The sequence below is a fragment of the Danio rerio genome, chromosome 8, assembly GCF_052040795.2.
Source record: "Danio rerio strain M-AB ecotype USA chromosome 8, GRCz13ab, whole genome shotgun sequence".
Classification (NCBI taxonomy): domain Eukaryota; kingdom Metazoa; phylum Chordata; class Actinopteri; order Cypriniformes; family Danionidae; genus Danio; species Danio rerio.
The window spans coordinates 60896702-60913149 of record NC_141028.1 but is presented as its reverse complement, the minus strand read 5'-3'; the positions used below and the strand labels follow the sequence as shown (position 1 = coordinate 60913149).

Genomic DNA, 16448 nt, shown 5'->3' with positions numbered 1-16448 from the left:
GTATAAATATATATATGGTCAATATTTAGATTTATTTATATATTCTTCCTCTATTTCTTCCTCCTTTTGTTGTTATATATTCCTTTTTTGTGAAAGGATAGGCCCAGCAGCACGGTGGCTCAGTGGTTAGCACAGTGGCCTCACAGCAAGAAGGTCGCTGATTCGAGTCCCGGATGGGTCAGTTGGCATTTCTTAGTGGAGTTTGCATGTTCTCCCCGTGTTGGTGTGGGTTTCCCTATGGGTGCTCCGGCTTCCCCCACAGTCCAAACACATGCGCTATAGGGGAACTGATCAACTAAATTGACCATAGTGTGTAAGTGTGTGTGTGTGTGTGTGAGAGTGTATTGGTGTTTCTCAGTACTGGGTTCATTCCACTGTGGTGACCCCTGATAAAAAGGGGACTAAGCTGAGGGAAAATGAATGAATGGATATGCCCAATCAATTATTTCTGCTTAATTTCCTCCCTCTCTCTCTCTCTCTCTCTCTCTCTCTCTCTCTCTCTCTCTCTCTCTAAACAAAAGAAATGCCTCATTTTAAATGTTTCATACAGAACTATTTATTGCTGTAGATGGTATTGACAGCTCACAGTTTAAAAACCACATGGTACATACCTCTTTCTGCATCCAAAATCAGCAATAGCAAGCTAAAAGACGTCTTCTGCAACAATACTCTAAGACAGTGTTTCTCGACCATGTTCCTGGAGAAGCACCAGCACTGCACATTTTCCACGTCTCCTTAACCAAACACACCTGATTCAGATTCAGACATCCAAAACATGCAATGCTGGTGCTCCTTCAGGAGCGTGGTTGAGAAACACAGCTCTGACATATTTGTTATTTACGTGATGATGAATACAGCGCACATGTAGACTGTGGTTTTACAGCGCTGTTTGTTCATCAGGGAGAGCTACGAGTGTGACGCGGTAAAACTCTGTCTCTTCTCCTTTGACAGTCAGCTGAGCACATGCCTGGACAACTGCGTTCGGCTGAAACACACACACACACACACACACACACACACACATGTATGAGTGATCTTGAATCAGCTGAGGTTTGGTCTGCAGAAACACTTTGATTGACATTCTGCCTTTGTACGCGTCATTAAAGGGGGAAAGCCCCGCCCAATAGTGTCTATCTCTCCCTCATTAGCATAAACAGCAGCCCTGAGTGAGAAGCAGCCGTCTGTCCGTTAGCCATTAGAGCTGCTGAGGATAATGTCAGCATAGACTAAGAGGATTATAGATGTGGAGTTTTAGATGAACAGCGACAGGAGCGACATAGACTGACACAAGCGTCAAGCACACACTCACACTGAAGCGCACCTGACCAGCACTGAGAACACTAGTCCTGTTCTACATCTGCCACTTCACTGATGCATAGGCATTCATAGCTCCGCCCTCTTCTGAAAAGAGCCCAATCTCATTTGCATTTAAAGCGACAGTCACCAAAACACCACAATTAGGATCAAAGCCTGAAAGGGTCAGTTTCAGAGAGCTGGAGAGCATCATCTGTGTGCTGTTTTGAGCTGAAACTTCACTACACACTCTAGACACAGCAGAGATGCATTTTAGAACTTGTACAAAGAGGCATAATAGGTCTCCTTTAAACTCTTTCAGATGTGATACTCACAGCGAGGCCAGCAGGGGGCGTCCAGGTGACGGTGACGGGTCGTCTCTGTCCTGCGTCCACACTGCCCTGCGCTGGAGTCACTCTGAAGCCCTGCTGCTCCACCGCCGACAGATTCTCCCACATAAACTCAACACCCTGACAGCAGAACAGACCATCATCATCATCATCATCATCATCATCATCATCATCAGCCACTTTATTAGATACACCCAGAAATCATGCGGGGTGAAGTCTAGAAGAGATACAGCTGTGGATACTCATATCATTCATTCATTCATACATTTTCCTTCGGCTTACTCCATTTATTTTTCAGGGGTCACCACAGCGGAATGAACCACCAACTATTTCAGCATATGTTTTACACAGCGGATGCCCTATCGGCTGCAACCCAGTACTGGGAAACACCCATACACACTTATTCACACACACTCATACATTCCGGCTAATTTAGCACATCAATTCATCTATCGCACGTGTTTTTATTCTTCTGATTGAAGTGTGTCTTGAGGACCCTGAACTGTGTGCTTACCTTTTTAGTGGATGTTTTGCAGCTGTAGACACATCCTATGTGGAGTTTGCGTGTGGCAGCGATGGCTTTGCCTTCTTGATATTCACTCCTGAGTGTCAGCAGAAGACTTGTACTCTCTGTGTATGTTAATGTTTGGGAAAAGAACAGACAGGAGTCATGACAAGCAATTCAAATATTTGCTTTTAAAAAGCAGCTCATGTTGTATTTTAAGTGCCCTGATGATGTCAAAGTCTCCTGCAACAGGTTTAAATGTGTATAAGGTCAGAAAACATTGTCATTTTCCCAGAATATGCATTTAGTATTAGAAAAATTCTGCAGTCATTTCCATGCAGTTCGTTTTAAGAAATTAAGGCCTTAAAGTCAGTAAGCTCCTCCTCTTCCAAAAGCAAGCTCTGCTCTAATTGGTCATCTGGCTCAATCTATTTTGATAAGTCTGTCCTTGCCAGAAATTAAACCTTATTTCAGTGCTCATATGTCACGAATAGGCAGGAATTATGCAAATGAAACAACAGATATCTGATCTGTTTCCTTAAGCGGTCAAGAAGCTTGTAAAAATTTCTGTCCGACCTGACCCATATGAAAAATACCATGGTAATTTACAGCAAAACTGTTTTTTTTTACCATACTGTAGTAAATACTAAAATTAATCTGTTGTGGTGATTCTACAGTTGCTATGGTAACACAACAACTATAGTAATTGATCTGTTGTAGTGATTCTACAGTTGCTATGGTAACACAACAACAATAGTAGTTGATCTGTTGTGGCGATTCTACAGTTGCTATGGTAACACAACAACTATACTAATCAATCTGTTGTTGTGATTCTACAATTGCTATGGTAACACAACTACTATACTAATCAATCTGTTGTTGTGATTCTACAATTGCTATGGTAACATAACAACTTTAGTAATTGATCTACTGTGGAGATTCTACAGTTGCTATGGTTACCCTACAACTATATTAATTGATCTGCTGGGGTGATTCTGCACTTGCTATGGTAACACAACTACTATAGTAATTGATCTGCTGTGGTGATTCTACAGTTGCTATGGTAACACAACAACTACAGTAAATGATTGGCTTTGCTTCATTAGTGTTCAACAGAAGAAAGTACCCATGCCACCTTTATTTCTTTTACACAAAGCACACATATTAAATTAGCACTATAAGTGTTTTCAAAAAGTATACCTTGATGGTGTGTGTGTCCAGGTGTGTATATATGTGATGGGATGAGTGATTCGTAGCTGACATCTACTGGATCTCCACCGCACACGAACATATTGTGTCGACATGAAGAGCCTCTGAGCTCCAGCTTACACAGCGTTTGCTAGCAGAACATTCACAAACACACAAAATTTCATTTGTTAATATTAGTTTTTAGGAAAACACACTGAAAATAACCTACAGCATTTGTTATTCTGAGTGAAAGATAATTTCAGCATTATTAGGTAGATTATCAGATCAGTAATATGAAGTAATATTATATAATTAAATGTTTATTTAGTACTTGTTTTTTATCAATCCCTAAAATGCAAAGAGGTTTTGTCTTTAATTCATCAAAATGTCAATAGAGTAAGAAAAATAAGTGTAAGTGGCAAATTTACCTGGTTTAATGTGTTGTTTTCCAATATAAAGAATATAGACTGCAAAAATTAGTTTTACAGTAAAAGGCTGATTCTAGAAGTGTGTTTACAGTTTTTATGTTCAAGATAAACCTATTATTCTTTAACAATAGCACAAGTTATATCAACATATCCCTAATTAAAATTTGTATGAGTATTTAAGGGCATTTTGTCTTGAAAATATGAAAGACTTTAGTAGACAGCACCCCCTGGTGGATCAGTCATTTGAAATGTACATCGAAAAGTACCCTAAGTAAAGTATTCACATTCGGATTTTTGTAGACAGCACCCTCTAATGGATTTGTCATCTAAAATGTACAACACAACACACCCTAAAGAACGTATTTCAAATTCGTAAAAATGTAGAAAGCGCCTTCTAGTGGATTTGTCACCTGAAACGTACAGCGCAAAGTACCCTAAGTAACTTATTCAGATCCACAAAAATGTAGACAGCGCCCTCTAGTGGATCTGTCATCTGAAACATACAACAAAACGAACCCTAAGTATTGTATGCAGATTCACAAAAATATAGACAGCGCCCTTTAGTGGATTTGTCACCGAAACGTACAACAAAACGAACCCTGAGTAATATATAAAGATGTAGACATCTGTACCACTATAGCCATTTTTGACTACTGACTATTGACTATTTTTTGTCTCTGCCTCCTGAATCAGACATTAAGCTTCATTTATAAAATAATAAAGTCTAGCTTTCTATGTTTTGGGTGTTTACAAGTTAAACATCTTAATAAGGTAATAATGGATTTAGTTCACAATAATATATTTATACATTTGTTGTATATCTGTCCAGTTTAAGCCAAATCCATGGAAAATGCCTGAAATGTACCAGCAATGAGTCACAAATAGCTACAGTAAACGCTTTTAAAATCAAGATACTTGGGAAGATTTACTTGGGAAGCAAAATAAAACAAAACAATTAGTGTGATTAAAATGTAATTCTATATTAAAATAATAATATTAATAATAATAATAATAATAATAAATCTACATTTAAAGTGAAAATTATTTACCCTTCTGTGAATTTGCAAATATGTGGTTGAATTCAAATATTTCCCAAATGATGTTGAACAGATTTAGGAATTTTTCACAGTATTTCCTATAATATTTTTTCTTCTGCAGATAGTCTTATTTGTTTTATTTCGGCTAAAATAAAAGCAGTTCTTAATAGTTTTAAACCCATTTTAAGCTCAATATTATTAGCCCCCTTCAGCAATATTAGTGTAGGATTGTCTCCAGAACAAACCACTGTTATACAATGACTTGCCTAATTACCCTAACTTTACCCTGATTACCCTAGTGAAGCCTTTACATGTCACTTTAAGCTGAATACTAGTGTCTTGAAGAATATTTAGTCTAATATTATGTGCTGTCATCATGACAAAGAGAAAATAAATCAGTTATTAGAGATGAATTATTAAAACTATTTTGATTCTCTCCATTAAACAGAAATTTGGGGAAAAATACACAGGTGGGCTGATAATTCTGACTTCAATTGTAAATATCTATAAACAGCTTTTCCTTGTTTTAACATTGGTGTATACTTTAGCACATTTTGCTTCTGTGTTTTGACAGAATTGTAACTTAAAATACAAACCATGCTGCTGATCTGCACTCGGAGCTGGTCTCTGTAATGGAGACTGCGATGGTCAGGATGGAAGGTCACGGTAATGTCAGCGGCTCCAGCAGGACTGATGACGCCCCCTGCTGGAGAAACGCCAAACACACTGAGCCCGCTGTAGTTCTGCACACCTGCACAACACACACATCAACATCACATGAACACACACCTTCACACAGAGCAATCATTCATCAATCATTGTTGATGTCTGTAAATGCTGAGGTTAAAGGGTCAGATCACCCCCTAAAGATGTGAAATATTACAGAGATATTTTGAAGAATGTTGGGGGGGGGGGGAAGCTACCATTGACATCCATAGTAGGAACAAAAACTACTATAAAGTCAATGACTGTCTTTTATCCAGCATTCTTCAAAATATCTGGCTTTGTGTTTAATAGAAGAAAGACACTCAAAGAGGTTTGGATTAAATGATTCATTTACTACAACTACTGCTTTAAATCATATTTCTGAAAACATTTTATGCTTGAAAAGTTAAATGATGACAGAGGAATAATGTCTAATGACCTTCACAATCCTCAGAGGTGGTTATAAGTATGTTCCAATGTTGCACGCAATGGTGCACAAACACACAACAATAGGCCTATATAAACACAAGCATATTGACGACAAAACAACTGCAACAGTCTAACAACATATACACTAACCGGCCACTTTATTAGGTACACCTTAACCGTACTAGGTTGGACCCCCTTTTGCCTTCAGAACTGCCTTGGTCCTTCGTGGCGTAGATTCAACAAGCTACTGGAAATATTCCTCAGAGATTTCTCTCCATATTGTCATGATAGCATCACACAGTTGCTGCAGATTTGTCGGCTGCACATCCATGATGCCAATCTCCCGTTCCACCACATCCCAAAGCTGCTCTACTGGATTGAGCTCTGGTGACTGTGGAGGCCATTTGAGTACAGTGAACTCATCGTCATGTTCACCAGTCTGAGATGATTGAGCTTTATGACATGCTGCGTTATCCTGCTGGAAGTAGCCATCAGAAGATGGAGACACTGTGCTCATAAAGGGATGGACATGGTCAGCAGCAATACTCAGGTAGGCTGTGGCGTTGATGCTCAATTGGTACTAATGGACCCAAAGAAAATCTCCCCCACACCATTACACCACCACCACCAGCCTGAACCGCTGATACAAGGCAGGATGATCCATGCTTTCATGTTGTTGAGGCCAAATTGTGAGCCGAGCATCCGAATGTGTCAGCAGAAATGGAGACTCATCAGAGCAGCAACGTTTCTCCAATCTTCTATTGTCCAGTTTTGGTGAGTCTGTGTGAATTGTAGCCTCAGTTTCCTGTTCTTAGCTGACAGGAGCGGCACCCGGTGTGCTCTTCTGCTGCTGTAGCCCATCCGCCTCAAGGTTAAATGTGTTGTGTGTTCAGAGATGCTCTTCTGCAGAGCTCGGTTGTAGCGAGTGCTTATTTGAGTTACTGTTGCCTTTCTATCAGCTGGAACCAGTCTGGCCATTCTCCTCTGACCTCTGGCCTCATCAACAAGGCATTTGCGCCCACAGAACTGCCACTCACTGGATATTTCCTCTTTGTCGGAGCATTCTCTGTAAACTCTAGAGATGGTTGTGCGTGAAAATCCCAGTAGATCAGCAGTTTCTGAAATACTCAGAGCAGCCCGTCTGGCACCAACAACCATGCCACATTCAAAGTCACCTAAATCCTCTTTACCATTCTGATGCTCGCTTTGAACTGCAGCCGGTCGTCTTGACCATGTCTACATGCCTAAATGCATTGAGTTGCTGCCACGTGATTGGCTGATTATAAATTTGTGTTAACAAGCAGTTGGACAGGTGTACCTATTAAAGTGGCCGGTGAGTGTCATTTTAACATTAACCTCACCTAATTATACTCAATGATTGCTGCACAAGTCTATTCTTGGTTTAATTTTGGAGACTCAGAGATTATTTATTTTTACTGTACGTGAGTGCGGTAAAGGTGTCAGAAAGTTTAACCTGGTGCCGTACAATCAATCTGCTGTGTGGTTAATCTAACCTAATCACCTCATGGGTCACAAGCCATTTACAAAAAAAATAAGACTGATAGTTTTTTATGTGCATGCTGTTATTTTATGTAACTATTAACTACTATTTTAATCTTTTGTTAGTTATTATGGATAAAATCTAATAGTTTAATGCATTCATTTAGAACTCACCCACGGCAGCAGTGGAGCTCAGTTTCTGTTCGCTCGGACACAGGCTTTCTAGCAGCACACTGAACTGCACATCCACAGAGGAGACGTTCTGCAGCTGAACACCCCACAGAAAACACAACTCATATTTATTTTTGTAAAAAGACAATTCAACAGAACAGCTGCATTTAACCAATTGGAAATACATGCCTCAGCCTACATTTTAGCAAAACATAAAATACGTTACAAGAGGTTCGTGTGGTTGTACGTTTCAGATGACAAATCCACTAGAGGGCGCTGTCTACATTTTAGCGAATTTGAAATTCGTTACACAGGGTTTGTTGTGTTGCACGTTTCAGATGACAAATCCACTACAGGGTGCTGTCTACATATTTATACATTACTTAGGATACGTTTGTTTTGCGTATCAATGACAAGTCCACTAGAGGGTGCTGTCTACATTTTTGCGAATCTGAAATATGTTACTTAAGGTTGGTTTTGTTGTCCGTTTCAGATGACAAATCCACAAGAGGGTGCTGTGAACAATTCTGTGTATCTGAATATGTTACTTAGGGTACTTTTTGGTGTACTTTTAATGACAAATCAACTAGAGGGCGCTGTCTACATTTTAGTGAATCTGAAATATGTTACTTTAGGTACGTTTTGTTGAACATTTCAGATGACAGATCCATTAGAGGGCGTGGTCTACATATTTGCGAATGTGAAATACATTAATCAGGGTTCTTTTGTTGTACATTTCAGACACACACTCTTGCTGTACACATCCATTATAAGGTGAAGCTTGTCGCTTGGCATGTTATGAATCATAGTTTTGGGTGTTTATTTGCTGTTTTGCAAAGAACGAAAGTATCCTTAGCAATAAAATGTCCCTGTAAATGTCATTAGTGTGAAAAGGAGCAAAGGTTGTTGTCATCATACTGCCCCCCCTATGTTCATTTTACCTTAAACCTGCGGATAAAACAGCATGTTTTTGTGGTTTCACAAAAATTTAGGCTGAAGCATCTATTTCCAATGAGCCAGTGTTGAACTAACAATATAATAACATAATAATACATAAAAGTAAATAATTTAGCTAAATACACACATGACTGTGACTGTTTTACGACATCTAACATACATTTTAAAAACACTTGTGTTCACCAAGGCTGCATTTATTCAAACATATAATGAGAAATTTAAAATATACTTGAATGCAGTGTAAACATGTATTGCTGTGATGTAAATCTTCACACGATCCTTAAGAATCATTTCTGCTCAAGAAACATTTATCAATGTACAATCAATGTTAAAACTGTTGCACTGCTCTTTTTTTTAAGGATTTTTTTTTACAGTTATTGAAGGATTGAAACACATAAATCATTACCAAAAATGATAATAATAAATGAATATTAAATAAGAAATTTTGTAACTTTATAAACGTCTCATTTTAGATCAATTTATGAACATGTTCTGTATTCTATCTATTTAATTATAATCAGTGCTGCACAATTATGCGCATACAAAATAAAAGTTTGTTTTGACATAATATATGTGTGTGTTATATATATTTATGATGTGTAACACATACACATTCATAACATCTAAATTTTTATATAATTTGTATAAAAATATTCATTTAGGCCCTTTATTCATCTGGGGTCGCCACAGCGGAATGAACCGCCAACTTATCCAGCATCTGTTTTACACAGTGGATGCCCTTCCAGCCGCAACCCAGTACTGGGAAACACCCAAACACACTTATTCACACACACACTTATACACTAGGGCCAATTTAGTTGATCAGTTCCCCTATAGCGCATGTGTTTGGACTGTGGGGGAAACCACCGGAGCACCCGGACCCAGCCGGGACTCAAACCAGTGAGCTTCTTGCTGTGAGGCTACAGTTCTAACCGCTGAGCCCCTTGCAAATTAACACAATTACTAAAACAAAAATATATATAGTTCAAAGCATTAACTCCTATAAATAACATTTAATGCATAATGATCGAGAGATTGGATTATTATGATGAAAATGCAGCAATTATCAAGTAAATGCTAAAGCACGAGCAGCAAATACAGTAGAAACTCAGAGGTGACTAAAGGTTATTTTTCTTGCTCATTCATAATTAGCTGATGCTTGTGTGAACATTGACTTACAGTACGTACAGTCCTAGCACTGGCTCAGTAACACAGTAATGGTGACTGGTGAGAATTCACAAGCCTAAAATAGACTACAGAGGGAATAAAACGAGGAAGCAGGAAAACCCAGACAGCAGAAGTCAGATTGTGCTGACACTGACCTCTACTGTTGAACAGCAGCATCCACATGCCAGAATTGTTCATCATGTGACACTGTTTCACACTCATCCTCCCTCAGAAATCACTCTGATATGCTGATTTGAGGAATCTTTTCTCGTTATTATCAGTGTTGAAAACAGGTCTGCTCTGAATAAATTGTGATAGACTTCCATACAAGGGTTACTTTTGTTTTTAAGTTTAATCAAGGATGCATTGTTTTGATCAAAGTCAAGGCATTTACAATAAAACAAATAATTCTGTCACTAATAAATGTTGACCTTTTTATTAAAAAATAAAAGTTTCACACAATTATGAAGCACATCGTCATCATATCAGCATATTATTATGATTCCTGTAGGATCACGTAACACAACAGACTAAATACATTCAGCTTTAAATCACAGCAATATATATATATTATATTTAATGATATTAAATTTTATAATTAATAATAATAATTAATAATATTAAATGATATGATATTATATTAATTATATTATATTATATTAATTATATTATATTATAATAAATTATATTAATTATATTTTATTATATTATAATAAATTATATTATATTATATTATATTATAATAAATAATATTATATTATATTATGTTATATTATATTATAATAAATTATATTATATTTTATTATTTTATATTATATTATAATAAATTATATTATATTTTATTATATTAATTATATTAAATTACATTATATTATATTATATTATACTTTATTATATTATATTATACTTTATTATATTATATTATATTAGTTATTAATTTATTTTATATTACATTACTTTATAATATAATATAACCCTTAAGATGCTGAGTGTTTATGGGTCAATAAGGTCAAATAATGTCTGCGCATAATTTGTGGTGATTTTGTTCAGCCAGTATGATCTAACATGACTGATCCACTAGAGGGTGCTGTCTACATTTTTGTGAATCTGAAATACATAATTATTAATTCACACAATTATGAAGCACATCCTCATTATATCAGCATATTATTATGATTCCTGTAGGATGACGTAACACAACAGACTAAATACATTCAGCTTTAAATCACAGCAATAAATTAAACTGTGAATTACTCTGCTAAGTTCTATATTGCAAATTGTAATCATATTTCACTTTTTTTTTCAGTATTTTTGACCAAATAAATATAGCCTTTGTTAGGAAAAGCAACGTCAGTCATATATTATATGAAGTGGCCTTAATTAAATTGTACTTTCGTTTAAATTATTCATGTGATTCAATGCACTTATTATGTAAATATAGGTTTTTACATTGTACTTATATTTAACAAAATATCTGCATGTTATTACATCTGTAATGAATTTCTGTATGTTCATATTATATTATATTATATTATATTATATTATATTATATTATATTATATTATATTATATATTTTATTATATTATATTATATTATATTATATTATATTATATTATATATTTTATTTTATTTTATTATATATATTATATTATATTATATTATATTATATTATATTATATTATATTATATTATATTATATTATATTTATTATATTATATTATATTATATTTAATGATATAAAATTTTATAATTAATAATAATAATTAATAATATTAAGTGATATGATATTATATTAATTATATTATATTATATTAAGTTATATTATATTATATTCATTATATTATATTATAATAAATTATATTAATTATATTTTATTATATTATAATAAATTATATTATATTATATTATAATAAATTATATTATATTATATTATGTTATATTATATTATAATAAATTATATTATATTTTATTATTTTATATTATATTATAATAAATTATATTATATTTTATTATATTAATTATATTAAATTACATTATATTATATTATATTATACTTTATTATATTATATTGTACTTTATTATATTATATTAGTTATTAATTTATTTTATATTACATTACTTTATAATATAATATAACCCTTAAGATGCTGAGTGTTTATGGGTCAATAAGGTCAAATAATGTCTGCGCATAATTTGTGGTGATTTTGTTCAGCCAGTATGATCTAACATGACTGATCCACTAGAGGGTGCTGTCTACATTTTTGTGAATCTGAAATACATAACTTCGGATACGTGTGTTTTGCTGTGCTTCCGATACAGATTCTCATCGGTGTTATGTGTACCCTGAACACTTGTGATGTGCTCTCGTTTTCAGGAACCCAGTCGAAGTCGAGGAGCCCTTCATGAGAGCAGGTGATGATGGGATCGACAGCCTCGCCGAGCAGTGTCAGCTCCAGTGTCATCTGACTGCAGCTCACCTCCAGAGTCTCACAGTACTGATCATAATCATAATACATTTATTTTTATAAAGCGATTCTACAGTTGCTATCGTAACACAACAACTATACTAACTGATCTGCTGTGGTGATTCTACAGTCGCTATGGTATCACAACAACTATAGTAATTGATCTGTTGTGGTGATTCTATTGTTGCTATGGTAACACAACAACTATAGTTATTGATCTGTCGTGGTTATTCTACAGTTGCTATGGCAACACAACAACTATACTAATTGATCTGCTGTGGTGATTCTACAGTTGCTATGGTAACAACAACTATAGTTATTGATCTGTCGTGGTTATTCTACAGTTGCTATGGTAACATAACTACAGTAATTGATCTGTTGGGGTCTATTCTACAGTTGCTACGGTAACGCAACAACTATAGTAATATAAACAAATGATCTAATAGTATTCTACAACTATAGGGAATGTTTAATAACAATACACCAGAGTTTACTGTAGTAAATACAGTTTATCAGTTTAATTTATCAGTTATTATTACAGTTTATCAGTTCACTATAGTAATACTACAGTACGCTGTAAATATTTACAATATAATGAACTTCACTATAGTTGGGTTCAAAAACACTATTGCATTTAGTATAGAATACTATAGTATTTTTAAGTGGGATGACTGCTTATAAAGTCACTGCAATAGTGTAAATGTCTATACACATAGCTAGAATAAAAATCCCGATATAGTCACTTTCACATAAGAAGTGTGAAATACCACATAAAATACTGCAGTAATTTACAGTAAATACTAATATTGGTTGAACTATACTACAGTAAAGTTTATTATACTGCATATATAAAAGCAACTACTGCATACTGTAGTATTGCCTACAGTGAGCTGATGAATTGTAATAAATACTGTGGTATACCTCAGTTTTTACTACAGTAAACTTTGGTGTATTGTAATATAATATACCTTATAGCTGTACAAAACTACAGTATTGGGTTTTTTGTTTATATTACTATAGTTGTTGTGTTACCATAGCAACAGTAGAATCACCACAACAGATTCATTCAAGCACTTTACTATAATATGGTTCACAAATACTATAGTATTTATAAAAAATAGTATTTTTTCTTGCTTGAAAAATTGTATCCACCTTATTTTCCTCTTATAAACCAGTGTGTAAATCAGGGGTGGGAAAACTCGGTCCTGGAGGGTCAGTGTCCTGCATAGTTTGGCTCCGACACTAATCAAACACACATGAGCATTCTAATCAGTGTCACTAGAAATCTATAAGCAGGTGTGTTTGATTAAAGTTGGAGCTAAACTGTGCAGGACACTGGCCCTCCAGGACCGAGTTTGCCCACCTCTGGTGTTAATTATTAGCATTTCTTGCAGAAGTAATTGTTATTGGTTAATTATAACATACCTCAGAATATTGTGGCCAATCAGAATCAAGTATGTCAAAATCTCAAGTGTGTTTAATAGTGCTCACCTTCTTGGCCAATAAAGGTGTAAAAGCAATCAGGAGTGTGTGTTTGTCTTCAGGAGCGATGGACCTCATGGCGTTCAGCACAGAAAATGGCCCGTTCACGTCCAGCAGTGATGAAGACAGCTGAACCTCAGGTTAAGGAGGATATTAGCTTTTCTTACTAAGAGTTTTTGTCTTGTTTCTAATCCAAATATCTACAAACTCTTAAATCAAGATGCGTTTTCTAGACAAGAAAAAAAATAGTCTTGTTTTTAGAGATAATGGCATAATTAAGTGCTTTTCCTTAAAATAGAAAATAATCTGTCAACGTGGTAAGAAAGATAATCTTATATTAAAACGAAAACAATATTATTGTTATGATCACCAGTGAACTAGCGGCTGCAGACCATTGCTAAACACGCAGTTTGCTAAAGAACTACAAATATATGGACTACAAGTTCAGTCATGCACCGCTCACACGCACCTGTTCCAGACTGCACACCCTCACAGCCGGAGGATTGTCAAGGACTGAGTGCATTGACTTTATAAACGGCACATACACACACACACACACACACACACACACTTCAGTCTTGTTTAGCTGTTTTGTGACTTGTTTTCCTTGCCTTGTCTTGCTGTGCACCGATCTTTGCTTTGTTTGTTTAGTGCTTACGATGTTTGCCGCCGGGACTGACCATTCGCCTGTTATTTGACCACGACTCCTTGTATACATCTGTTTGTCCCTGTGTTGACCGTTGCTTGCCTGATCATCTCTCTGTAATAAATCTGCATTTGGATCCGCACCTCACTTAATTTTGACTCATTATTTCTGAAAACAAGACATTATTTTTTGCCTGTCTAGAAATGCTTCTTGATTTAAGAATTTGTAGATATTTGGACTAGAAACAAGACAAAAATTCTGAGTAACAAAAGCATTTTTTTTTTCAGTGAATACACTCATGTAAACATGTAACAAGATAATCAATTATTTTCCATGTTTCTAATCAAATAAATGCAGCGTTTGTGAGCAGAACTGACAAATTTGAACATGTAAAAACTGGTAGAGCATGCTATATATTATCTAATATTTCTTATTGTCTCATTTATTAGTTTTTTCTTTTGGTCAGGATTGAAAAGGATACGGTTACTGTCTGTGAGGAAATGTTCTGGATGATCACCTTTTTCACCACCTTCTGACCTGCGAGATTTGGACATCACAAATGAACAACAGGTAAAACTGAAGCAGCAATACTGTTTGATTTACAGTTGAAGTCAGAATTATTCGCCCCCTTTGAATATTTTACTCTTTTTTTAATATTTCCCAAATGATGTTTAACAGAGCAAGGAAATTTTCACAGTATGTCTGATAATATTTTTTCTTCTGGAGAAAGTCTTATTTGTTTCATTTCGGCTAGAATAAAAGCAGTTTTTATTTTTTTAAACACCATTTTAAGGACAATATTATTAGCCCCTATTGGCAATTTTTTTTCTTGATAGTCTATAAACCAAACCATTGTTATACAATAACTTGCCTCATTACCCTAACCTGCGTAGTTAACCTGATTAGCCTAGTTAAGCCTTTAAATGTCACTTTAAGCTGTATAGAAGTGTCTTTAAAATATCTAGTCTAATATTATTTACTGTCATCATGACAAAGAGAAAATAAGTCAGTTATTAGAAATGAGTTATTAAAACTATTATGATTTTAAATGTGTTAAAAACATTTCTCTGTTAAACAGAAAACTAGGAAAAAAATAAGCAGGGGGGCTAATAATTTTGACTTCAACTGTAGTTGTGAGTTTACTGTGTTTTACCGACTGCCAGAGTCCTGAAGTGGAGGGTGTTGTGTCCGCTCTCAGAGATCAGCAGTAATGCAGGTCTGACGGCTAAACCGCGCAGCTCCACATGCAGAGTCTCATGTGGACTGGAAAACACATTCCCTTATTATGAACTGACTATAAACTTGTAAACAAACAGTATTTTTGTAAAATCTTATTTCTTATAATAGTTACTTATGTGAGTTAAAGATTCATGTGTGAAACAAATGAAAAGATAAAATTGGCTGAAAATGATAAAGTAAAACTGAAGCCTTTCTACACTGTATAAACTCTTCAACACTTAATAAGCCGTAATATTTGCTCCTTTTCCAACATGTGCTGCATGTAGTAGTCTAATCACAACAGATTTGCTCACAATCTGACCAATTACAGCAGACAGGGTCATTTCTGGACCAATCACAGCTGACTGGGTCATCGAAACACCAATCACAGCTGACTGGGTCATCAAAACACCAATCACAGCAGACTGAGTCATTATCAGATGAATCACAGCAGACTGGGTCACTACTGGACCAATCACAGCAGACTGGGTCACTACTGGACCAATCACAGCAGACTGGGTCACTACTGGACCAATCACAGCAGACTGGGTCACTACTGGACCAATCACAGCACACTGGGTTACTACTGGACCAATCACAACAGACTGGGTTACCATCAGACCAATCACAGGAGACCGAGTCATTATCAGATGAATCACAGCAGACTGGGTCACTACTGGACCAATCACAGCAGACTGGGTCATCAACAGACCAATCACAGCAGACTGAGTCATTATCAGATGAATCACAGCAGACTGGGTCACTACTGGACCAATCACAGCAGACTGGGTCATCAACAGACCAATCACAGCAGACTGAGTCATTATCAGATGAATCACAGCAGACTGGGTCACTACTGGACCAATCACAGCAGACTGGGTCATCAACAGACCAATCACAGCAGAC

At 35.6% G+C, this 16448-nt stretch overlaps 1 protein-coding gene across 4 annotated transcripts in view; it reads right to left on the bottom strand.

Annotated features, from left to right (window-relative positions):
* Positions 1-531: 531 nt before the first annotated feature.
* Positions 532-16448, bottom strand: part of cfap74 (cilia and flagella associated protein 74) — a 56684-nt gene continuing 40767 nt past the window's right edge. For 2 of the 4 annotated variants that reach the window (XM_087265614.1, XM_087265615.1), the window contains 10 exons: positions 15478-15587; positions 14806-14861; positions 13688-13807; positions 12074-12226; positions 7610-7703; positions 5398-5552; positions 3349-3487; positions 2158-2273; positions 1629-1763; positions 532-985 (listed from right to left, as the gene is read on the bottom strand). In XM_087265614.1, coding sequence (XP_087121740.1) covers positions 878-985; positions 1629-1763; positions 2158-2273; positions 3349-3487; positions 5398-5552; positions 7610-7703; positions 12074-12226; positions 13688-13807; positions 14806-14861; positions 15478-15587 — 1186 coding nt within the window. In that variant the 3' untranslated portion in view covers positions 532-877. Of the gene's footprint in view, positions 986-1628; positions 1764-2157; positions 2274-3348; positions 3488-5397; positions 5553-7609; positions 7704-9890; positions 9971-12023; positions 12227-13687; positions 13808-14805; positions 14862-15477; positions 15588-16448 lie in introns of those variants that run through there. The other 2 variants (XM_087265616.1, XM_087265617.1) reach the window with 1 other exon arrangement.